Raw genomic sequence first — 27,646 nt, 5'->3', positions numbered from 1 at the left:
ACCCAGTGATGTAGTGGAGATATCACAAGAGTGAAACTCATGTATGTGAAACCCAGTGATGTAGTGGAGATATAACTGGAATGAAACTCATGTATGTGAAACCCAGTGATGTAGTGGAGATATCACAAGAGTGAAACCCATGTGTGTGAAACCCAGTGATATAGTGGAGATATTACAAGAGTGAAACCCATGTATGTCAAACCCATGTATGTGAAACCCAGTGATGTAGTGGAGATATCACAAGAGTGAAACCCATGTGTGTGAAACCCAGTGATGTAGTGGACATATCACAAGAGTGAAACCCATGTGTGTGAAACCCAGTGATGTAGTGGAGATATAACTGGAATGAGACCCATGTATGTGAAACCCAGTGATGTAGTGGAGATATCACAAGAGTGAAACCCATGTGTGTGAAACCCAGTGATGTAGTGGACATATCACAAGAGTGAAACCCATGTATGTCAAACAGTGATGTAGTGTGAATATCACTTGAGTGAAATCTGTGTATGTGAAACCCAGTGATGTAGTGTGAATATCACTTGAGTGAAACCTATGTATGTGAAACCCAGTGATGTACTGTGAATATCATTGGAGTGAAACCTATGTATGTGATGTTAACTAGTGTAATATATCCCCAAAGATTCTTTTCATGGCACTCTTCATGGGAGCAAACGACAAATCTCCACATGCTGTGAGTGCTAATTGTCTTTCTTTTACATTTGCATTGTCCAATAACTTGAATGCTAATACTGCATCTGATAGAGTCATATCAAACTTTTTTGACCTGTTGTACCTCTGTTCGAATTCCAAAATATATTCAATCATATTCACACTGTCCAATTTCTTGAAAATTTCAAAGTTCGAATAAGCTTCATTTTATGCACTTTCTTTCTTTTCTTTCAAGAATGCACCATCCAAGGAATTAAGAAGTGTATCCATTCCATTTTCATTATCTAAGTCGTTGGCTGGAATTTCTAGTGCTTTGTGTCTCGCCTTACCTGACAATGATAATGTTACCGCTAATGCCTGCTTCTCGGGTTTCAGTTCGGTAATTCTCCGCCATATTGCTATCTCAGTCTTCCATTCGTCATACGTTTGACTTTCAAACTTCGGTGGCATTTTGTAGAATGTAGCCATTTTCTGTTACCAATACGCACACTTTCACTTTCTGTGCAAAATTCTTTGGTTACGCTCTGCTACCAATGTTAAATTGGCTTTATTCAGTTCATGAATACCAGATACAACATTACATGCCATGTGCTTGTGCTCGACATGTGAAACCCAGTGATGTAGTGTGAATATCACTTGAGTGAAACCCATGTATGTGAAACCCAGTGATGTAGTGTGAATATCACTTGAGTGAAACCTGTGTATGTGAAACCCAGTGATGTAGTGTGAATATCACTTGAGTGAAATCTGTGTAAGTGAAACCCAGTGATGTAGTGTGAATATCACTTGAGTGAAATCTGTGTAAGTGAAACCCAGTGATGTAGTGTGAATATCACTGGAGTGAAATCTGTGTATGTGAAACCCAGTGATGTAGTGTGAATATCACTTGTGTGAACTCTGTGTATGTGAAACCCAGTGATGTAGTGTGAATATCACTTGAGTGAACTCTGTGTATGTGAAACCCAGTGATGTAGTGTGAATATCACTTGAGTGAAATCTGTGTAAGTGAAACCCAGTGATGTAGTGTGAATATCACTTGAGTGAAATCTGTGTAAGTGAAACCCAGTGATGTAGTGTGAATATCACTTGAGTGAACTCTGTGTATGTGAAACCCAGTGATGTAGTGTGAATATCACTTGAGTGAACTCTGTGTATGTGAAACCCAGTGATGTACTGTGAATATCACTTGAGTGAAATCTGTGTATGTGAAACCCAGTGATGTACTGTGGATACCAAGACAGGGAAACCCATCAGCATTGGCTGGGTGCTAACTAACTTACGAGTGATGCAGTGAGTGATGAAGGAAGTAATGCAATGAAAGAAGCAGTGAATGATACAATCAGTGATTTAGCAGTGATGCAGCAATAAATGATGTAGTAAGTGATGTAAAAGTAATGCAGTGAGGCAGCGTGTGATGTCGTAAGTGATGTAGTGAATGACATGAGTGAGGCATCAAGAGATGCAGTGTGTGATGCAGCAGGTGATGTGAGTGATATAGGCAGTGTAACAGTGTGTGATGCAGCAGGTGATGTGAGTGATATAGGCAGTGTAGCAGTGTGTGATGCAGCAGGTGATGTGAGTGATATAGGCAGTGTAGCAGTGTGTGATGCAGCAGGTGATGTTGTGAGTGATGCAGCAGGTGATGTTGTGAGTGATGCAGCAAGTGATGTTGTGAGTGATGCAGCAGGTGATGTGAGTGATACAGGGACCATAGCAGTGTGTGATGCAGGGTTGATGCAGTGACTATTGCAGAAAATATGGCCTGATGCATCAGCACAGCCAATACTGCATGCCACCCAAAATATCTGTTTGCTGTTTAATGCTGCACTCGGTAATATTCAAGATCTGTGGTTTCTATCTGTAAACTGAGCCTGGACAGGACGATCCTGTGATAAACATCATCAGCCTCGATCTATGCGAATAGGACGCAATGATAGGCATCAATCAAATCAGTGTGTCCGACCACCAGATCAGTGTGTCCGACCACCAGATCAGTGCGTCTGACCACCAGATCAGTGTGTCCGACCACCAGATCAGTGCGTCCGACCACCAGATCAGTGTGTCCGACCACCAAATCAATGTGTCCGACCATCAAATAAGTGTGTCCCACCACCAAATCAGTGTCCAACCACCAAATCAGAGTGTCCGACCATCAAATAAGTGTGTCCGACCACCAAATCAGTGTGTCCGACCACCAAATCAGTGTGTCCGACCACCAGATTAGTGTGTCCGACCACCAAATCAATGTGTCCGACCACCAAATCAATGTGTCCCACCACCAAATCAATGTGTCCGACCACCAAATCTCTATAACAAGTATGCGTTGCTGAAAAACCAGCTCCAATATCTAGGATTAACCACATAAAGGTTAAGCATGGGTACACTGCATGACCTGCTAGTGCCATGCCCCATACAGGTCATCAGGGGTTGAAAAATACCATTGCCTGATGCCCAGGTCGTGTGGAATTCTCCGGTCGATCAAGTAAGTATCCACATTAAACTTTACCGTGGTACAGTACTGCCAAACTACTGAAATGTTTTGATGTATGTGTTTGATGATGAAACAAAAAATGCAATTTCCTAGCGCATTCTTAGAATGACTTGCATTGTATTTCTTCAATCGATATTTGCAATGTTTAGATTTATTAGCTGTTTTGTTGTTTATAATTGATAAAGATTATTTGCAAAAGAAACCAAATTGTTAATTGATCAAGTGAAATTAATATTTGCTGAAGTGGATTTTGAAACTTTACAGAACCTGTGCCCAGAGGAGTTTTGAAAAAATTTCAACTCCTGCCTGGTCATGCAGAATGAACTTTGAAAATGAGATGAGTTGAGCTTTTTTTAACAGATAAGCACAAGTTATTTCCAGACAATGATTTACTATCTCATTTTAGAAACATAACAAATTTTGAAAATGAGGTAAGATGAGCTTTTATAACACAGACATGCACAGTTTACTTCCACAAAATGATTTGCTATGTCATAAAACCAATGTATGTAACTTGATCCTTTCTCTTGAAAGAGCGAAAGTCAGCTTTTTTCATATATCAAATATGAAAAAGAAATATGCAAATGCTGGCAAATGTTATTCAGATAAGAGCATATGGTCACAAACAAACTAAAGCTGACTTGAAGTAACGCTTTTATTACACTCACATCCATAGCGTGTTAAAGATAACCTAGTGCAAAAGGACCTGTGAGATTATAAAATTAAATTGAATAAATAGTAATTAAACACCTGTGTTAATTAATAACTGACCATGGATCATGCACAATGAACTACTAGGCTACTACACCTGGTCTTATACTGTCTCAAGCTATTCTGTGACAAAAGCCAGCTGTTACTGCTTCAACAGCTGATACGGTGCTTTAAATTCTCTAACAGTTTCACAGGTCGTTGCAACCATTTTTCATCCTGAGCAACCATTGAGGTATGGTGGCATGGCATGGCGTGGCGTGGCATGTGCCCCTGTGCACGTTTACTAGTTGAGAGTAATGTTGGTGTTATACAGGTAGCTCACTGGATGAGTGAGTGAGTTGAGTTTTACCCTGCTTCGACCAATATTCCAGCAATATCACGGCAGGGGGACACCAGAAATGGGCATCACATATTGTACACGTGGGGAATTGAACCCGGGTCTTCGGCATAATGAGCGAATGCTCTGACCACCAGGCTACACCATCGCCCCAGGGTAGCTCACTGACATACCATGGTGCAGTTTAGCAAGGATACCCCAGCCAGACACTGTATAAGAAGTCTGGGTCAACCCCTCCTTGTTATATTTCCTTAACACCGAGTGACAGGCAAGGCACCAACACCTAGTACGAGATGTTTTAGAGGCTGGAGGCCTGTTCTAACCCAGATTGTGGCAAGTTTGTAGTCATGCCAATACACAGTATAAACAGGGCGCCTTTGGACTAATGGCTAATCCCCAGAAAATGACACCTGATAGCCTGCTAATATCACAAACTCTCACTTGAACGTGTTCCATTACATACGATGTGCAAATAACAGAGTGAGTGAGTTTGGTTTTACGCCGCTTTTAGCAATATTCTAGCAACATCACGGCGGGGAACACCAGAAATGGGCTTCACACCTTGTACCCTTGTGGGGATTCGAACCCGGGTGTCCGGCCTGACGAGCCAACGCTTTAACCATTAGGCTACCCCACCGCCCCGCAAATAACAGAGGCCTGTCAGGACCATCATAGACTGCTAATAAACTAACAAACACTACTAGCATGTAATAATAACATAATAACAACCATAGCCCACCACCTTTCATCTCAGTCTGTGATCTTTGCTAACACTGACCGATGATGGCCCTTTGACTTCACAATCATAAAAGTTCAACTGCCACTTGTTGTCAACGAAAACGATTCTATTCAACTGCAAAACCAAATGTCCCTTAAACCAGTTAAACCTATTCAAATCCAAGTAAAATTTCAGAATTGCGAAATACGAGTCTATCCGGCTGACATTTATGTAATGTCACTTAAAACTGTGTAGAAGATTTTAAGCGTGACTACCAAAGAACTGACTAACTGTAAATTAAAGGTCATCACAGATGGCTACTAAAGGGATTTCAGACTGACAGTATCAAATGGCAATAATACATCCCTTTGCAATTTTTTTTTGAAGAATGGCAACTTCTAAAACTTAGGTGTTTACAAAAAGTTTGCCAAATGCAATATGCATAAAACAAAGGATGCATCCACATTCCTATTGATCATGACGTCCACACAGCATATGCAAGACCTAAATCATAAAGTGATTGGCTGAGGGGACACAGTTCACACATACGTTGTCTGAAACAGTGCGGAGGGGAGGGCGATATACAGAAAAACACACTTACACAAAGTGACCATCCATCTAACATGGCTTGTGCAACATCACCTCAAAAGGACTGTAGTTCTGTCAGTGTTGGAAGTTTAAGGTCATACACGTTAGACTGCCCCAAGTGTGAACCAGGTGTTTAACATTTCTAGCGTGCGTGTTCAACTGTACAAGAGGCGAGAATTCGTCAGTGTGCGGTGACATGGAGTGATAGTTGTTTAGTGCAACATTTAACAGTGGCCTGTTTCACAGTGGCCACTGTATAGTTAATACCATGCATGTCAAGCCAGTAGCTGACATGCTGATCATTCTTGCTGTCATGTAAGATTGCACACAATGAGGTAATCTACTGCGACAATCACACCTCAGTTTTCCAGGCTCTTATTACAGCAGGGGGGCAGGGTGGGGTAGGGTGGGTTGGGTTGGGGCAGGTTGGGGCAGGGTGGAGAGGCAACATATTCAGATCTGGAATTCCTGGCTTGAATATGTTCTGTCTTGGCTTATTGTCAAACTCAAGTCCATTTGACAAGATGTTACTTGACAAGGTCTCCATTTTCTGGATGAGTGCATGCTGGCATTTCCAAGTATTAAGAATGTCTGCTGGTATGGTTTGTGCTTGGTGTGCAGTTCAGATATCAGGAACCCTTTAACAAAATACTTCAGGCCAATATTCTGTCAATACGATGTGAGGAATATGAGAATCACAGACTAAGACGACAGTGTTGCTAGGTTTCTTGTTTAATGCTACTCTCAGTAATATTCCAGTAATATGGAGGCGGTCTGTAAATAATAGAGTTTGGATCAGACAATCCAGTGATCAACATCATGAGCATCGATTGGGATATGATGACATGGGAGTCTGGACCAGACAATCCAGTGATCAACATCATAAGCATCAATTGGGATATGATGACATGTGCCAACCAAGTTAGCAAGTCTGACCACCTGATCCCGTTAGTTGCCTCTTACGATAAGTGTGGGTTCCTGACCAATTCTAAAACGGATTTTCACGGGTCAAGACTACAGTGTAATATACTATACAGAAAGTGAATTAAATCCCATTTTACAACAGCGTGCACACTGTGTCAATAGTCACACAAGAACTAGTGATTTCTCAATGTGTCTATAAATAAGAGTGAATTTTTGCATCCATCCCAGTTAAACATCCACTAACCCCTTTCTTTCTTTATTTGGTTAGTTCAAATAACAAATATTGAATACATCATGCAAAATAAGTCAACGGCTTTGTTACAGAACAGTGTACATTCTCAAATATATCTGTGTTGTAATTGAGTGAGTGAGTGAGTTAAGTTTTACGCTTCACTCAGCAATATTCCAGCCATATGGCAGCAGAAGGGAGAGCAGGTACTAGATATTCACCGCTAAGATCAAACCCATCGCCAAAGGTATTGTGCTGACACAGCAAGAATTAATATCAGGGAGATCTCTCAGGATTCAATTCTACTACCTAAGGGACATAACTCCACACAGTGAAGTGTTGCATTTTAAACGATAGGGCTGCCTTAATGCTGGCATTTCCAGGTGGTCAAGCTGTCATTTTGACTAGAATTAGAAAGGATGATATTTATTGTGTTTGTAAGTCATCATTCCAAGACTGAGGCTATCATTTCCATACATAATCCCAATCTACATCATCTAAGTCTGAAATACCCCCAATGAAGATCTGGGTTAGAAGTAGTCTTCACCAGGCCATCATCTGAAACTCATGATAGTCACTACATTGTCTGGACAAGACTCCAATATTTACAGACCACTATCACAACTGGAATATTACTGAGTGTTGTGTTTAACAATAAACAAAAAACAACACTTTGGAGTGAATTAGTGAGTACAGTTTTATGCCGCTTTTAGCAATATTCCAGCAGGGGACACCAGAAATGGGCTTCACACATTGTAACCCTGTGGGAAATCAAACCCGAGTCTTTGGCGTGACGAGCCAACACTTTAACCACTAGGCTACCCCACCGCCCCCAACACTTTGAAAGGGCAAACAATCAAACAATAGCTTTAACATGAACAAACAAAACTGTACTCACATCATATGCACCAGCCTTAATCTGAGCGTATAACCTATGTTGGTCTTCATCCCAGAAAGGAGGGTAACCCACCAACAAGATGTATAATATCACTCCTGAAAACAAACAATATATTTCAATGTATTATTCATCAACTACTGGCCTCAAATTTTCTTACATAAATTAAATTTTGTCATTTTACCTGACTATGAAATGATGGACAACGATAGTTAACATACTGGACAAAGACCAGTTATTTCCAATCTTTGATACTGTGGTACAGACCGAGTCAGCTCTCTAACAATCAATCACAAGAGTTATGTCCCTTTGATTTCAGTACAAGTCACAAATACATTAGATACGACTAATTATGAAAGACTAATTAGTATAACGTGTAACATTTTACATGTAATTTCTCAGAAACAATGAAGTGGGTACTTAATGAGGAATAGTAAATAAATTTTGGCATGAATCCTACAATCAACATTTCACAGGAGTTGTTTCCCTTTGATTGGTCATCCAGTTCTGGCACTGCCACAAACTGAACCTTGTGTCTTCAGTCAATGTAGAGTATTTCAGTGCAGTTTCTACTTACCACAAGCCCAGATATCTACAGGTTTTCCGTAAGGGTCTTTCCTGAGAACTTCTGGAGACAGGTAACCTGGTGTGCCAGCGAAACCTGTGAACACAAGTTGTTTCAGAACCATTCAGATCAACATGACAGCCATAGAGTGATAACACATGAGCAGCTACTATTCAGGCCATGTCAACATATAAACATGATTGAGATCCAGAATAAATACACCACATGTGCCTGTTGTTTTTAGGTGAACATTTGACTTGTCACTTTTGTGATGCATTACAACCGAAGGATAGGCTTTAGTCATCTTTTGATGGACAGCATGAGTTGGAGAACATAAATGGTAGGCTAAATTAGAAACTGAACTAGTTAACAGGGTAAGTCAATAATTAGAAATGCTTGATGGTTACTGTCAGTAAAGTCTTTCATTGTTTTATTCCTACTAAAATCAAAATGGTTGCCAACAATAAAAGGGAGGTAACTCTTACCAAACCATGCTTGCTGGTCCCCCTGTACCTCAATGGCAAGGCCAAAATCAGCTAGTTTGACAGCAGCTCCTTTTGCTTTACTGGCCAAAAGCAGGTTCTCTGGCTGCAAGTGAACAGAGAGCATCATAACCTGCATATGTGACATCTTTGAAAGAACAAAACCTCATATAACAAAATACATACATACTTTACTGGACAGAAGCTGGTTCTCTGGCTGTAAGGGAACAGAGAGCATCATAACTAACATGTCTGGCATTTTGGAAAAAAACCTTATATAAATACATACATATATGACATATAACACAGATGAAAAATATGTGATCGATGATTTTCTTGGACTAATTGTGGAGATGGTGTTTCTTAAACTACATCAACATTTTTTGTTTTCATTGTGAAGTCACTGGATGATTGTCCTAATTAAATCAGACAGCTCTAAGTGCCTGATATTACTACCTTACTTTGTGCCTAGATTCAACAAGCAACTGAAGCTTATAATGAGACACTAACAAAATGATTCATCCATACTAACGCAGTAAACTAGGGTTATAACGAATTCAAAGTTACCACTTTTGGAGTATGTATTTAGACTGCAATATACAGCAAGTGGCCAGGACACAGTTTGTTATATCGTTAGTGCATTAGACGCATGTTCGTTATAAACCGAGTTTACTGTATTCTGATAACTTTATTACTTATCAAACTAGAGGCATATGAAGCCTAAATTGTTATGAGAAGTGGGCTACTTAAATGCTTCTCTTCCCAATTAGAGAGGAAATTAGTTGTATAGATAACTGCCTGAAGATGTTTAATGAGTAGTCTTTTATTGCACTATCATAATAGGAATGTACTTTCAAATGTGCATCATTATTTTTTCGAGTATAAAATTTGTATGAAACATGTTTAGACTTAATACTTCCAAATGGAATATTCAAATAAAAAGGTAATTTAATCATGCAAAATCTACAGAATGCCTAAGCCATGTAAACAAAGAATGTTGATGTGGAGGAAAATAATTTTATAAAATGATTGACATTGATAAAGTGATTTATTCAGACAATTAATTTATACTGTATGTTATTAGCCCTGTTGCATGGGTATTAGAGCTTTGCAACAATCAAACACCTTCCTAATCTCTTGAAAATCATACTCTCAAGGTCTAGTTCATTTTATCAATAATACTGGTCAGTATCATCCATATCATATGTTAGGGACACAAATGGGTTACGGAGATTTATACCATTCCAGCATGAGAACAAGGCTAATGAACCAACCACAGGCATAGGCATAGGGACATGCATTAGTCCATAGGTTGAGTTTCTTAGCAAGGGGTCATAATATCAGCTGTTATGATGTTAGCTGAAAATCTGTTCCGAAAAGTTCATAGCAACACTAACAGAATGCATGTGCCTTATGAAGTGGGAGATTTTTTTATAGCTTCCTCCATCAAAAATAATCAAGAAGTTTTCAGACTGACTGACTGAATGAGTTTGGTTTTACACCGCTTTTAGCAATATTCCAGCAACATCACGGCGGGGGACACCAGAAATGGGCTTCACACATTGTACCCATGTGGGGATTCGAACCCGGGTCTTGGGCGAAGAATTTTTCAGAAGAAAAAGAAGAAAGAAAATAATATTTCCCATTAAAAATTCAGAACTCTAAAATAGCTAACAGTTGCTTATACAAGAATGAAAATACTTAAGCATTATTTTGAAGTATTGAAGTCAGCAATATTCCAGTGGCATGTCCAGACAGGGTTGGGCAAACCAGTGGACACTGCATCAACAACCATCAACAACCATCAACATCACATTTATGTTACCTTAACCTTAACAGCCACGTCTTGTAAAAAGCCTTGAAAATAAAGGAGCCCTACCATGACAATGCTTACAAGAATACTTATTGGGAACGTTTTCGTGACTAAAAACAGACCTTGAGAGGTAAGGTGATCTATTTAGACTTAGCAATACTTATTGGGAACCTTGTTTGATTAAAAACAAGACTTGAGAGGTAAGGTGATCTATTTAGACCCAGCAATACTTGTGGGGGAACTTTTTGATATTAGAGCGGTTCCTGCACAGACAAATGTCCTACAAAGGAATGAAATATTTTTTAAATCACATGAACCCAATACTCCATAGATCACTTTTGTTACAATTTCCCCGCCATACAGCAGTAAAGTCATGCCTAAATGAGGCATATTTGCCAGAACATGGCGCAGCATGGCCCTCAATGTATCCGTTTACATGTTCCAGGTTTGTGTTTGTACTAAAATTCACATCAAAAGAGATTTCATTCACTTCATCAGATTAGAGACACTGTCAGATTGATTATTATCAAGGAAAACAAACTGTTTGTGTTTCTGATACGGGCTGACAGTTAAAAAGAAGTATGTGTAACAATAGGATCGATACGCGCTCTTGGAGGTTGCGGCATCTCCATGTCACAATGATCTGGAAATGCTCTTACAGAGAATCCATAATTTCCAGTCTTATTCTAGGAAGGTAATCCAGTATTCCATCCATGTTTGGCAGTGTACAACTTTTTGACAAGTAATTTCATAAAGCCACTGAACTTGTGTTTTCATGAATAACTCTCCGGGAATAAGCTTGTTAATGGACGTCACGTCACTGCTGAGGGGACACTCTCAATGCAAATGACCTTCCAGATACTCTTACAGTGTAGGAAAAACCTTTCTGGCATGATGTGTTACAGATTCTCAAGGATCTTATCAGATTAAATTTCTGAAAACACAAACCATCCCTATTGATTTCTATGAAGCTCCACAAATAGTCAGCCGTGTTCAAGCAATTATGACGCACATTTCAATTCGACAAATCAATGCAACTTGACGAGCCCCCAATGTAAAGCTGGCAGGATGGAAGTTAAAAACAGATGAAACAGTTGTCTTAAAAAAATTGAACATCTGTAACATATCACTTACAACTTAACCTGTTCATAATAATATATTCACTTAAAGTTTGACATTAATGAATACAATTACTGTTTTGATTTGAACATGAGGGATCAGCCTTGCTGGACCATTAGCTAGAGCAAGTTTAAGTTCTGGGTCCCCGTTCCATCAAACGATTTTAGCTCAAAGTCGACTGTAAGTCCCATGCTTTAACATAGACTAACTACAATTGTAGCTCTAAGATGACTTTGTAAAATAGGTCTGTGTCTTATCTAAACACCGATAGCAGACAATTATTCTGAAATATCCTGATATTCCACATGTGTTTAAGCTAAAAAATTAAAAATGTGCTCCACTGTTTTCAACTGTAAACCTGTACTGCTTTGCAATGGAAACTGTGCAGTGTGCAATTTTGGTATCTCATGAGTATTATTGCAAACAAATTCATGTGTTCTGAGACTGACAACACAGATTCAGCGATTCGCCTCGGACCTGGTTTGTGGGAGTATGAGTGGCACCATCAAAATGAACAGATTAATAAACATTCCTACAAAATAAAGTTTAATGTTTTTTCCCCCCTGTTATAAATGGTAATATGGAAATTTTACAGATGAAAATACCGATACTGACATTACTCTACTTTCTACTCTAAAGAAGTAAATGAGCAGCTGACTTTTTATGTGACTTAAGGAATTCTATCGTTCTTGATTTAGTCTGAGTAGTACTAGTATGTGTTGATGTGGTAAAAACATGGAATGATTCCTCTAATGAATTAGAATACATACATGTGAACAAATAGCGATACATACATGAACAATTAATACAATGTTTCTCATGTCATTTACAAAATCCACGGATACGAACAGTTATCACATGGGTTTATTCAGTTATATTTGACAATATCTGTAGCTATATTGACAATGAACAAAGCTTTAAGCTTGCCCATCAAGTAAAAATAATTCTGCATATCACTTTGTCATGATGAAAAAATTAAAATAGAGAACAGGTGTGTTTATACATTGACAGGGATTTAACTATGACATTCAATATTAAATCTACTGGAATAACAATAACAATAATAATAATAATACTCTTTCAGATATATTTGATTACTTTAGACAAAACAAAACAAAACAAAATATAAATGGCGTCCAACTTCATTGGGAAATAAGAACCTGTCACAGTTTATTTCATATCATAATTATTATGTATATGAATATATATAATTATTGACAGCTTCGAAAATTGTTATCACCATGACAACTGGATATGAACAATGCAGTTTTACATGATGAGCAAGCAAGCAGCTTTCGACAGCTGCGTGTCATGTGATTGGTCATGTGACTTACCTTAAGGTCTCTGTGGACAATACCATGTAGATGACAATAATTAACACTCTCTAATATTTGCTGCATGCAGTGACTGAAAGATAACATAGGAACAGCACTTCAGCATAAGCTTGCCTCTACGAGTAGTCTCTACATATCACAAGACAACATGCAGCAACCATCATCATCAACATCATCATCATCATCATCATCAGTATACTTCTTTGAAACAATGCTGGTTAGATAAGCCATGCATATTTTCATAATGCTGTTACATTATTTATATAAGAAAAGTTGAATGTTCAAACCATAGCCTTCACATTCTTGAATTATTCCTGTCCATCTAGGGCATCAAAGGGAGTGGAGTACATGACAAAAATATCCACTATATCTCAGGCCAGAGTAATTGTTATGGTTACTAGACTTGATAACAATGTATGTAATTAGGCATACAAGAGCTGTCTGCCAAATGGCTTGCATGGAAAAAAACAGATAAAATAATTGCATGTTTTCCAAGTTTGAACTGAAAAGTGTTTGACCTGTATATATTATTTACTTGACATGAATCATATTTCATGTATATGTAACAATATCCAACAGATGATGTGTATACAATCTGTATGCATATTGACAAGCTCTATTGCTGTAGTAATGATGTCGGAAATATGACACATTATGTTTACTTGCTACAGGGTAGTGTTGACACAGTCAGGGGAAGTCAATCATCATACTGGTTGAAATGGTTGATGAATGATCACGATGGCTGTTGCATATTTTCTTCATGGTACAACTATACTTAGATTTCCAATCTTGGCCACAAACTCATTCCTACACTTCTCCTGCATATTCATTACCTATTCATACCTGTAATTTGAGATTCTACTTCTAATGTGAAATCAAATCTAGAACTGGTATATCATGAAAAATATATATGTTGTATATAAATACATACAAATCTTCAAAGATGTGTTAAAAGGAATGAATGAGTGATACATTTATATTTCTCTATGATGTTTGAATCTCAAATGATGTTTTAAAGGAATGAGTGAAAGGTGAACATTTATTTCCCTATAAATGTATTAATGAAAACACTGACAGAGAAATATAGATTCATTATTCATTAATTCTCATAAACATCTTTTGAGGATCTCCAAAGTATATTAGATATAGAATGTGGAACACTGGATGGTACAAGAGTAGAACAGGTACCCATCTGTTTAAGCGTAAAAATATTGAAAAATTTAGACAATAATGGTCTACATTAATAGCTCATAGGGTGTTTTTGTCAAAAACAAAAATTTTACTTTCTGAAGACATTTATATAAATTCGGATATCATTAAATATAATTTCTTAATACATGAGTTGTGAACATAATAACGCAATTGTTGACCCTAACCTAATGTAACTTCCAATCGTCATAAAAGGCAAAATGCAATGATCGTTATGCAATCAACAAGGTTCAGGACGAGACCAAGTGCCTGTTTAACAGCTATAAAACCATTTTGGAATGTACTAATGATTAACTTGGAACAGCATGTTAGTTGTCATGCAGTGGAATATGCAGTAGAGACATAGGGATGAATGTGTGGCTGAACGGAAGCATACAAGACAGTCAACTGTTCTCTACACTGGTGATTCCATGCGTTGGCCACGGGCACGGAGACCCACCTTCAAGTCACGATGTATTACATGGTTTTGATGGCAATGGTTAACACCCTCAAGAATCTGCTGTATGCAGTGACTGAAATAATGCAGGGAAAATCCCAACATAAAGAATCTCTTAGCTTGTCATGTGACCAATAACGGCTGTTGTGATATGTAAAGCAACCATTGATGTCAATGTCATGTTAACTGCTCATGGCTTGCTGAAAAACATGCTTCTCTGGTGTCGAATGTCATAGAGCATTATTCCAGCTTTGTATTGACAGCTTGTACGCCTGGACCAGACAATCCAGTGATGGAAACTGGGTATGATGTCAACAGGACACTAAGTATGACATACAATCATCCAAAGTCTGACTCTGCTGCCCAAAAGTAGGTAGCTTAGGACCTATTTTGAACCAGAATTCCAAAGTGTTTACCATAAAGTCTAAATCTGGACAATTTTTTTAACAAAATTCAACGTACCAGTCCTGTAATCAGATGCACAATAATTACTGCAGAAACATCAACACAGATGACTGATTGATAAACATATGCCTGTTAGACCTACTACATATACAGCACTACAAATGAAACGATCATACAGTTCACTAAGTCTGTGAGGATTCAAATTACTAACCAGAAACATAAACCTGCTGTATTCATTTCAAACATCAGCGGATATTATTTCAACAGAAGTATTTGAAGCTTAAAGTTAGGAACTACAACTTTAAGAGGTTATTCTAAAGGCTACAGGTGTTAAATTAGCCTATTCATGGCTTTGCTAACAAAGCTAGAGATGTCATAAAATGACACACTTCAACTGCAAAACCTAAAATACTGAAGGCATATACATAGTTTTGTTTTAAATCGTTTCCTAGTAACACGTAATAATTCAATGCATTCCTTTTCTGCACTAATCATTCCATTGTTTGTTACAGGTTAAACGTAAATAGCTGGTGATCACTTCATAAAAAGTTGTAATTCTTAGATGTTTTGTCATTCGAGTGCTTTAATGGACTGAATTATGGGAAAGCTGCCATTTAGTGGGTAATCCGATTCAGCGACTGAATCTTCTTTACAAACTTAATGAGAATTTACTCATGGGAAAATAATTCCCTGTCAACAAAATAATGATTATTCGTACAAAAATATCTTGAACCACATTTGCATTGGATTGCACAAGCAAAGATAAGCTTAACTTAACATTATGTGGCAAAAAATGTTCCAGAATAGTTCACAAAACATGGAGTCATTAATCCTACTGAACAATACCACAGCAGCACTTGACCAAGATCAATGTTTGATTCAAGAAACGTACAAACATCCTGATTTGTTGTATTTGTGGATGTCCGTTATGTGTTTTGAGCAGGGATAACGTTCTTGTTGTGGATACCCATTCAATAGTAAGTCTGAGGCAATAAACCACCCAGATGCCATGTCTGGAAATTGAGTTTAAATTACCTGGCGTCAGCCTCACTGTAAAATTCCCTAGCCACTATATCTTCGAACAGTTCGCCTCCTGTGACCCTGCAATATAAAAGACCAGGCAATGAGATGGGGCCTATAGAGGCCATTTCTGCCGTGGCAGTGGCAGAAGTTACCCAATAGAAAACAATGCTTTGTAAAGCATGCAGGAGCACAACATAAACCAACATCACCGATATTGAAGATGCCATACACACAAAGAGGGTGTTCTGCAGCTCACCATAGCAAAAATAAATATCAAACATATTTGGAAAATGTCAACAGAATGTCTGGTGTTAATAGCCTATTTTATGAATAGACTAAATAAACAGAATACAACTTCATTTCATTCTTACAGCAGAGAGAATGTGAATTTAGTTTCCATCGTATCATAGTCTCAGTAAAGATTAATTATTGGAGATCTTAGCCTTTGTAAAAACCCACAAGCATGGGTATAATATTTCAAAACAGAAACATACTCTGGGAATCAAGGATTTGAGCCAATGATCATGGGGTTCTGACAGGCCTAGGGGACATAACTGTGCACAGCAACACTGTAGATAGCAACATGACTAGGTCATCCTAATCTTACACCGAAATAGTGGTGTGTCTCTGGCAAGACAATACAAACAACATATTTGTTAGAATAACTTTGAAATAAAGTTGTGGGTAGATAAATTCTTTATGAAGTGTCAAAAAATATACAAGTCATCAGAGAGTTTATTGCGATATCTGTGTCTTAGGAACTAAAAGTTTTTCAGGGATGCAGACATTGGTTCTTGTAGACATACCCTAGATAAGCTGGAATTATGCATGTCCTGGATCAAGCCAAGACACAATCTGCATATGTCCTAGTATCTTTAATACACAGTACATGTATCAGTATTTATCATACAAACATTCCTATATACCTCATTACAACCAATTCACCTCAAAATAAACAAACTAGTTTCTTTTCTTACACCTAAAACCAAAACCCAGCAGTTTATCACCACACATCTGATGATACCATTTATCAAGTGCTGTTTTTGCCTCACAGATTCTGCGACACCATGTTTTTTCCCCTTGCAAACCTGCAGATAACCGAAATTCAGATGTGTTTTGTCCCTCCACACAATCTAGCTTAATGATCAATAGACAAAACAAGTTCAAAGATTTCGTAATGCGAAATTTATCTAAGATAAGGTAAGGAATTTAGAAGTGGTTTTGTCTTCTAGAACCATTACCAGAATACGACTCACCATAGTCTCTGGCAGGTGTTACTTCAGCAGCTGAAGAACATACAATCATCGCCCTGAAAGCTCCTGTTTTCAAAACCCAGAGAGCTAGATCAAAGCCAAGTGGCACTCACTTTAATCTGATCAACATGTTGGTGATATAATTAAACCAATAGGGACTACAATTAATCTAAAAAAAATAGCTTTTTCTGCTCCTTTGTTTCAAATTCTGACCTTCTTTCTGAGTGTGCTGACTTGAAGACACAAACCCATTTGTTTATCAATATTGTGAGCAAGGGATTGAGAAGATCTGCTGAATGAGGATGCTCTTACCATCAGACAACCAAGCCTGTACCCAAGTGGGTATTTTCATTGGGTCTTTGTTAAGACAAGCTTATACTTGAACCCCTAGGCCACCCAAACTGTCCAAATGTACCCATGTGGAGAATCAAACCTGTGTCCTTGGCATAATGAAAAACATTTTAATCACCAAGTTATCCCACTGCCTGGAAATGCCATTAATGACTGACCAAACATTTGAACAGCAAACGCATTAGTTTTCAAGAAGGCAATGTTTGGAAGATCAGTACTGTGCAGCATTTTGCGCTAATGTGTTGCTTTAGCAGCTTGCACCATCTCATTTGTTTGTCATTTATAATACAAGAAATACTGCCCTACTGACCGTCGTTAATCATAAAATTCTATAATAAGCTGCAGGCAACACTTCAGGTTAAATGCAGCCTGAAATAGGTTATGCAGTATCTGATTTCAATCAATCAGGGATAAAGAATCACACAAACAGCGCAACAAGCGTATGCTGAGATGCTGTGTAATGATTCCGCCAAGTCTACAACAGCATTAGGCCAAACAAACCTACAGAATCAAGTGCTGATAGCAATAGTTGCCATTTTTATGACTGAAAATCAACAAAATCAATGGTTAATGTAATTTGCCCTGGTATCCTCTTTCACCATGCCTCCCAGCACACAGCACTCAGAACATCTCAGCTTTCTTACACAAACAAGTCAGTCTCACATCCTCCTTAGACACAACAGTCAGTCTCACATCCTCCTTAGACACAACAGTCAGACATCGTCCTCTCACATCCTCCTTAGACACAACAGAGTCTCACATCGTCCTTAGACACAACAGAGTCTCACATCGTCCTTAGACACAACAGTCAGTCTCACATCCTCCTTAGACAAAACAGTCAGAGTCTCACATCGTCCTAGACACAACAGAGTCTCACATCGTCCTTAGACACAACAGTCAGAGTCTCAACACAACAGTCAGTCTCAAATCCTCCTTAGACACAACAGTCAGAGTCTCACATCCTCCTTAGACACAACAGTCAGTCTCACATCCTCCTTAGACACAACAGAGTCTCACATCGTCCTTAGACACAACAGTCAGGGTCTCACATCCTCCTTAGACACAACAGTCATAGACACAACAGTAAGAGTCTCACATCCTCCTTAGACACAACAGTCAGAGCCTCACATCCTCCTTACACACAACAGTCAGTCTCACATTGTCCTTAGACACAACAGTCAGAGTCTCACATCCTCCTTAGACACAACAGTCAGTCTTACATCGTCCTTAGACACAACAGTCAGAGTCTCACATCCTCCTTAGACACAACAGAGTCTCACATCCTCCTTAGACACAACAGTCAGAGTCTCACATCGTCCTAGACACAACAGTCAGAGTCTCACATCGTCCTTAGACACAACAGTCAGTCTCAAATCCTCCTTAGACACAACAGTCAGAGTCTCACATCCTCCTTAGACACAACAGTCAGTCTCACATCCTCCTTAGACACAACAGAGTCTCACATCGTCCTTAGGCACAACAGTCAGACTCTCCCATCCTCCTTAGAGACAACAGTCAGAGTCTCACATCGTCCTTAGAGACAACAGTCAGAGTCTCACATCGTCCTTAGACACAACAGTCAGCCTCACATCCTCCTTAGACACAACAGAGTCTCACATCGTCCTTAGACACAACAGTCAGTTTCACATCCTCCTTAGACACAACAGTCAGAGTCTCACATCGTCCTTAGACACAACAGTCAGAGACTCACATCCTCCCTAGACACAACAGTCAGAGTTTTACATCGTCCTTAGACACAACAGTCAGTCTCACATCGTCCTTAGGCACAACAGTCAGTCTCACATCCTCCTTAGACACAACAGTCAGAGTCTCACATCGTCCTTAGACACAACAGTCAGCCTCACATCCTCCTTAGACACAACAGTCAGTCTCACATCCTCCTTAGACACAACAGTCAGAGTCTCACATCCTACTTAGACACATCAGTCAGAGTCTCACATCGTCCTTAGACACAACAGAGTACACATCGTCCTTAGACACAGCAGTCAGTCTCACATTGTCCTTACACACAACAGTCAGAGTCTCACATCCTCCTTAGACACAACAGTCAGAGTCTCACATCCTCCTTAGACACAACAGTCAGAGTCTCACATCCTCCTTAGACACAACAGTCAGTCTCACATCCTCCTTAGACACAACAGTCAGAGTCTCACATCCTCCTTAGACACAACAGTCAGTCTCACATCCTCCTTAGACACAACAGTCAGAGCCCCCCCATCCTCCTTAGACACAACAGTCAGTCTCACATCCTCCTTAAGACACAACAGTCAGTCTCACATCCTCTTTAGACACAACAATCAGAGCCTCACATCCTCCTTAGACACAACAGTCAGTCTCACATCCTCCTTAGACACAATTCAGAGCCTCCCATCTCTGGACACAACAGTCAGCAGCTCCAAGCCTTAGAACACACACAACAGTGAGAATCTCTCAGCATCCCTACACACACAACAGTGAGAATCTCAGCCTCCCTACACACACAACAGTGAGAATCTCAGCCTCCCTACACACACAACAGTGAGAATCTCAGCCTCCCTACACACACAACAGTGAGAATCTCTTAGCCTCCCTCACACACACACAACAGTGAGAATCTCTCAGCCTCCCTACACACACAACAATGAGAATCTCTCAGCCTCCCTACACACACACACAGGAATCAGTGAGCCTCTCTCAGCCTCCTACACACACACACAGCAGTGAGAATCTCTCAGCCTCCCTACACACACACAACAGTGAGAATCTCTCAGCCTCTCAGCCAAACAGTCCCTACACACACAACACAGAGGAATCTCTCAGCCCCCTACACACACAACAGTGAGAATCTCTCAGCCCCCTACACACACAACAGTGAGAATCTCTCAGCCCCCTCCCTACACACACAACAGTGAGAATCTCTCAGCCCCCTACACACACAACAACAGTGAGAATCTCTCAGCCCTCCTACACACACAACAGTGAGATCTCTCCTCCCTAGCCAGTGAGAATCTCTCAGCCTCCCTACACACACACAACAGTGAGAATCTCTCAGCCTCCCTACACACAACAACAGTGAGAATCTCTCAGCCTCCCTTCACACACAACAGTGAGAATCTCTCAGCCCCCCTACACACACAACAGTGAGAATCTCTCAGCCTCCTACACACACACAACAGTGAGAATCTCTCAGCCTCCCACACACACAACAGTGAGAATCTCTCAGCCTCCCTACACACACACAACAGTGAGAATCTCTCAGCCCCCTACACACACAACAGTGAGAATCTCTCAGCCCCCTACACACACAACAGTGAGAATCTCTCAGCCTCCCCTACACACACACAACAGTGAGAATCACTCAACCTCCCTACAATCTCTCAGCCTCCCTCAGCCTCCCTACACACACACAACAGTGAGAATCTCTCAGCCTCCCTACACACACAACAGTGAGAATCTCTCAGCCTCCCTACACACACAACAGTGAGAATCTCTCAGCCTCCCTACACACACAACAGTGAGAATCTCTCAGCCTCCCTACACACACAACAGTGAGAATCTCTCAGCCTCCCTACACACACAACAGTGAGAATCTCTCAGCCTCCCTACACAATAACAGTGACACACACAACAGTGAGAATCTCTCAGCCTCCCTACACACACAACAGTGAGAATCTCTCAGCCAGCCTCCTACACACACACAACAGTGAGAATCTCTCAGCCTCCCTACACACACAACAGTGAGAATCTCTCAGCCTCCCTACACACACAACAGTGAGAATCTCTCAGCCCCCTACACACACAACAGTGAGAATCTCTCAGCCTCCCTACACACGTAGCAGCCTCCCATCAGTCATGTACATCAATCAGACTCCCTGAAAAAGGAAGTCTCTTGACACTTCCATGCATATGCACCAATCAGGGAGTCTGCCTAAAAACACGAAACAATCAGTGATTGTCCTATTCTCCCAATTCTGCAGACAGTCATGGAAAAATAGAACCTTGGTGTTGTAGCTCACCTGGATATTTATTACAGAGTTAAACTCCACCACAGACACCCACTTACCAAGAGATACTGCCGTCATTGACATGAAATACTTTCTTAAAAACTCTAATAAAAAAACAAAATATAATAGAAAATCTCTAAGATACACAGATGCTGTAGTTCAGATCCCTCAGTTCGGCATTTTCAGAGCAGAATATGTTAGTACAGCCACAAATGCATATAGAGAATTTACAGGCATGGTTAAAAATGAAGTCAAAATTGATTAAACATGCAAAACAACTTGTTTTCAAATGTTTGATTCTACAGGAAACAAAACAAATACATTCTATTTTGTTAAACTGAATGGCTGAGTAATGGTCAAAAATAGATTTTTCAAACTGACCATGAGATTCACAATTAGGAGTTATCAGTGGATGGAACAAGCTGGTGAAGTTTCAGCTTTATTGGTCATGGGGTTTCTGAGTTTTGTACACTGTGAGGAAATACATTTCAATGGAATTCAAAGTCAAGCTAAGATCAAAATATAAAATATTGTAAAGATAAAATCCTGGAACCGAGATGCGCATGCCCCACTAATAAATACACATACAGCAAATTTCATTCCATTTTAAACAAAAAGATATATAATGAAAAATCAGAGTAATGGCCGTAAAATGGCGAATATGAATATGAAAGCCAAACCTTTGTGAACAAATTGAAGTGTCATCAATTGTGGAACAAGACAATGTGTGAGGTTTAACAACATGGGTAGTGTTTCCTGAGAAAGTGTTTACAGTGCGAGGAAATACATTTTAAGAGAAATTTGTAGAATGATCCAAGAACACAAATAACAAAGTATGTATTGTGTCCAACTACCAAGTACACATATAAAACACATATTTGGGTTTGAAACTTTGAACAAGTTGATGTCATTATTGGTGGGGAAAAGTATATAGGTGAAGTTCAGCTTCATTTACCCAAAAGTTCCTGAAGACATGTTAAAACAGATGTTGGTAATAAAGGTTATGGCATAAGCTTATTTGATTTCTAGTCAATTAACAATAACACAAGTTAACTAAGTTTCATTTGACCAAAAATTCAGATAAAACATCTGATTGTTTTGGCCTTTTCAAAATGTATATTTAAAAACAATTTATATTAAGAAGCATGATCAAATTATGAACTGCTCAGTTCTACCATGGATAAAAAGTCTGACCCATGTATGGTCATTCAAAATAGTTTAGTCATACTTACAAATCAAATACTAGGTAGTGAAACCCCTCATCTTGTATACTGTCATGTAAGCGAACTGAAACAGAAAAAGAACTGTAAGATGTTTGGCAACAAGCTGTATCACACGACTGGATGTGTGGTAACTGTACCTTATCACACTCACAGGAGCTGTAAAAGAAAACTGTATCCAACCTCAACAAGATAAGGACACAGTCTGAGGAATACAGTCATAACACTATTTTTCATCAAGTAATCTCAAAAAAGTTTCATAGCCAACTTTAGTTGAATATGAAAAAAAAAACCATTTTATCAAATACCAGCCCCACAGATGTTTTCATCAGCCTCATAGTTAGACTCTTGTGAAGTCACATGTTTGAAAACACTTTCTGTGAGTGTTAAAACTCAGGGCTCTGCTGTGATGTGATGGGTTTAACCCCACGTATCACATGGATGTACAAGGAGCACCCAAAGTTTGGTCAAAATCCATGAGCATTGTAGACTCTCAAGTGCAATAATATTATTAGTGATTGTTTTACCGAAATAGTAATTTTCCGGCATAGATATTTACACCCTTGGCAAGATAGTACAATACAATAAAGAACTTATCCAGAAGTATTTTTCAATAATGTCCTTTGATATCTAATATACAATCTCCTTGTTTCAAAGATAGTTAAATTCCACAGGAAACATACTTGCTTCAATCATGTAACTAGTGATATCAATTCACTAGAAACTTTGTAAAAAGGAAGCGAATTCTGATGCCTTACATTTATATGACCTTCACATTCATACTCTACTCCATAACGGTTTTTAAAACCTTACGGCAATTATCCCAATGAATCCATCTCTGCTCAACAAAAACAAAGTTTTAATAGAATCTGTAATTTGACTGCTATTTAAAGTTGACAGTATTCCAAAAGAAAATTAATTTGTTTTACAACAAACTGATGTGAAAGTGTGATAAATTTCTATTTTCATGGAAACTTTATCCAATCAACTTTTAGCTGCTGCAAGCTGACAAGAGAGTGTGCCCCCATCAGCATCATTCAATTGTCTAGCAGCCATGATCTCAAAGGTAATTTCTTCATTATTCCTTGATGGTGTGCAACTGAAGCACAAAAGGTTTCTTGATTTTCATCAATACACGAGAGAAGAGACTTGATTGGACTAGACTGTTTCTGAGATAACAACAAGGAACATGATGAGATGATAGTCTCAAAGATTACTGCAACCATACTTCCAATCACTACACTGATGGCAATACTCCTTATCCATAACAAAGCTTTCAGCCAGCATTACTTGTAATAATTTCCCAATTGCAGTTTTATTTTATACCAAAATAAGGTCTTAGTTTATCATGACTGATTAGCGAGTTAAGGCGAGCAAGCTTCTCAAGATTGGCCTGCCAACCAGCTGATTACTGAACCTCTGATCAGGCTGGGCGTGTCACCTTTAACCTTTTTCACAACCTGTCATGACATTATGGTTCTGTGTCGCTTGAATCAATAATACTTCAGCCTAAAGGTCAATCTTCAGTCAGGCAAAAGCGCCCCTTTAAACTAAGAACAAAAAATGCTTATAATGGACGTAATTGTCGTATTTTGAAAGGAGGCAGGTTTTTTTTAATCGACATTACATCAAACATTTCTGGCTGACCCTCAAAATATCATTTGTGCATTAACAGAATTGTACTGAACAAAACAGCAGGTATGGTCATCATCATTTTCTTCAAATACATTAATTGTCTCCATACATGGCGGACATCAAAATAAGTTTTTATATTTGTAGACAAATAGCATGATGTCTGAGCTAAAGAAAAATCCTGAAATGATCCTGAAGATCTAATGGCACACTGACGGACGCCATTAAACAATCTGTGGTTTGTATCACAACTACTGTTAGAGTGTGAATAAAAGACTCAGTGTTGATGCCACAACAGGTTAGCCATCCATATGCATAGGCGACAACTTGGTACTGAGAAGTTATTATTTGACATTTTCGGTTTGTTGTTGATGATGATTAGATTCTGAAACTTTCATTAAGTTTCAATTGTTTTGAGGATAAGAAGAAAGTAGTGATTCTTTGAATGTTTATTCTGTCTGATGTCAGATGTTAACTCAAACACAAACAACTCTGATGAAACATATGTTATATTTGGGATGACACTTTCTTAGTAAAGTACAAATTCCAGTACTTTTTCGGTTGAGTCCCATCTGGGATTCGAACCCACACCCTCAGAGTCAGGCACCTAATCGCCAATCGAATTTGGTATTTCAAGTGGATGAAAATACTGACTCTCACTTCTCATTTCTGTTCATGTTTTGGGAATATTTTTTTCAAGCAGTGACTGAAAAAATGTCCTGTCCCATTATCATGGTATCTAGCATACATTCTTCTTTGACTACATCCACAAAAAAACCGTTTGTTTCATTAAAACACACAAAGGACAATAATACCACTCAGGAATTCATATATCTTTTTTCCCTACAACATGATTTATCCATACGAAGCAGTTGAGGACACACTCAACTTTTGAAGAAATGATGTAGCTTTACGACAGTCTGACTGACTGACTGACTAGTTTGGTTTTACGCCGCTTTTAGCAATTTTCCAGCAACATCACGGCGGGGGGGACACCAGAAATGGGCTTCACACATTGCACCCATGTGGTTAATCGAACCCGGGTCTTCGGCGTGACGAGCCAACGCTTTAACCACTAGGCTACCCCACCGCCCCACGACAGTCTGAAGCTTATGAGATGATTTGTACAAATTTCAACCTTATTGATTTGTACATTTGTTTAACATGACATCCATACAGCACAACAGCAATAACAAGTCACCATAGTAACTGTATGTAACACATGTTCTACAAACCAGCTATACTCACCATGTATCGAATTACACAATGACAGATGAATAAACAGAATGTGCACGTGAGTAAAAAATGACATTCTCACCATGGCTGACATAGCAGCAGCCATGTTAACATCGGGCTGGAATTCCATCAGGATATATGGATACCACGAACCCATACCAAACCATGTGACATGCTACATGCGAGTTGTAATCTCATGTACAAAACCCCTTGCCTCATACTTATCAGTTCAATATGGCACAAATGGCAGTTATAATTGGTAGTAACTCCTACTCACTAAAGTGAAAAATTACTAATACAAGAGAGTGAGTGAGTGAGTGAGTTTAGTTTTACGCCGCACTCAGCAATATTCCAGCTATATGGCGGCAGTCTGTAACAACAGCATGAGCACGATCTGCGCAATTGGGAACCGATGACATTTGTCAACCAAGTCAGCGAAACTGACCACCCGATCCGGTTAGTCGCCTCTTACGACAAGATAGTCGCCTTGTTATGGCAAGCACATGGGTTGCTGAAGACCTATTCTACCCCGGATCTTCACGGGTCTCTAATACAAGAGAACTAACCACCTTTAACTGGTATTTAAAAATATACTCTACTCAAAACAAACTGAAGAAGACTTGATTCTTTCATTTTACTATAAAGAATCAGACTGCTGACAGATTAACCAGGACAGTAACTATAGTAGTAGAAAAAGAACCTGCATTCTTTTGCGTAGTATGTAAGTATCTGTGAGAGTCAATCACATCTTATTACATAGAAAAAGTGTTGTTTACACAATATGTGTGCAGACCTGGCAACACATAGTTCCTGATTCAAGATGGAAATATTTTCATATTCCCCATCATACCTAGGAGTAAGGCAGCAGGGTGATCTCTCCTGCTAAACACGCATCACCCCAGATCCATGTCCAACAACAAGTACACTCAGCAATTCTAGTTTCAGAGCTTCACAAACTTATTAATTTCCATCTGCGATAGAGAGTTATGACCTGTGAATAACTGAATGCTACTGAACCTGTTTCAATAATCTGTATTGCACATTGGAGCTTTGAATGCACCTGTTCCAGGACAAGATAAACCAGTATAGAATTATTTTTGTCTGTTTAAAAATGTATTCGGTTTTCTATGTATGTACTGTCACAAATGCATACCCAAAAGTCTTGTCTACACGTCTCTATCTAGCTGGGAAATATATACAATATGTTTCTATGTTAACGTGTGACCTACATGTAATCCTAAACGAACATCATTTTCTTCCAGAATGTCCTGGCTATTATAACTCAAGAATAAGATATCTTCCAAAGTAATTAAAGTTTTCAAACGACTGTCATGAAATTTAATATTCCGCTAACATCTGTAAATCGTATCTTGTTCAGCTATGGTGAAAATTGATTAAGGAATCCTTGTGTAAAAGGAAAATGTTTTTGAAAGAGTAAGTACTGTGCTAAAATAATTTTCTTGTCACCTTGTTATTGTTATTGAATTAATTTATGTTTTTTGTATGTTGGCCTTTATCCTGAAACAAACTCTGCAACTTGGTATGTTTAAAACAATGAACAGAATCATTAAAACCTTTCCTCGTGAACCACATCACCAGGTGATCACACACATGTGAACATATCATTAGAATCAAACTTTGCATCACTATTTCAGAACCATAAATTACAAATAATTCAGAGAGTTGCCACCAGACCTACATGATGATACAAATAAAAGTTGAAAATATAAACGCTTCTGTCACTAAGGCATTGTCTATAGACGACATTTCTGTCTTCTTCGCAGACAGAAAAAACCCATTATCTCAAAGTATATGTTGGCATCATTTCTATCTTTAACTGTAATCTGAACATTAAATTCCACTTTCAGCTAAATCAGCAAATATTCCAAGAGCTGTAGAAATTTCTTGTAACATGATAGATCTAGTGGAAAAATGCTATTTCAGCAAACCTATATCAATTAGCACAGCTGGGTCACCTGAGGTTTTCTTTACCAGTTTATCA

At 38.9% G+C, this 27,646-nt stretch overlaps 1 protein-coding gene across 21 annotated transcripts in view; it reads right to left on the bottom strand.

The window, feature by feature from the left end:
* LOC124275994 (calcium/calmodulin-dependent protein kinase type II subunit delta-like) overlaps positions 1-27,646 on the bottom strand; it is a 131,087-nt gene that overhangs the window by 48,678 nt on the left and 54,763 nt on the right. For 15 of the 21 annotated variants that reach the window (XM_046711673.1, XM_046711693.1, XM_046711653.1 and 12 more), the window contains exons 4-10: positions 22,789-22,843; positions 15,961-16,026; positions 12,876-12,948; positions 8,800-8,826; positions 8,613-8,715; positions 8,140-8,223; positions 7,566-7,660 (exon numbers count right to left, since the gene is read on the bottom strand). In XM_046711673.1, coding sequence (XP_046567629.1) covers positions 7,566-7,660; positions 8,140-8,223; positions 8,613-8,715; positions 8,800-8,826; positions 12,876-12,948; positions 15,961-16,026; positions 22,789-22,843 — 503 coding nt within the window. Of the gene's footprint in view, positions 1-7,565; positions 7,661-8,139; positions 8,224-8,612; positions 8,716-8,799; positions 8,827-12,875; positions 12,949-14,523; positions 14,597-15,960; positions 16,027-22,788; positions 22,844-27,646 lie in introns of all 21 variants that reach the window. The other 6 variants (XM_046711654.1, XM_046711788.1, XM_046711779.1 and 3 more) reach the window with 2 other exon arrangements.

This window comes from Haliotis rubra, unplaced genomic scaffold, assembly GCF_003918875.1.
Source record: "Haliotis rubra isolate DU_JTF1 unplaced genomic scaffold, ASM391887v1 Scf105, whole genome shotgun sequence".
NCBI classification, from domain to species: Eukaryota; Metazoa; Mollusca; class Gastropoda; order Lepetellida; family Haliotidae; genus Haliotis; species Haliotis rubra.
This window is presented reverse-complemented; position numbering and strand designations above follow the sequence as displayed.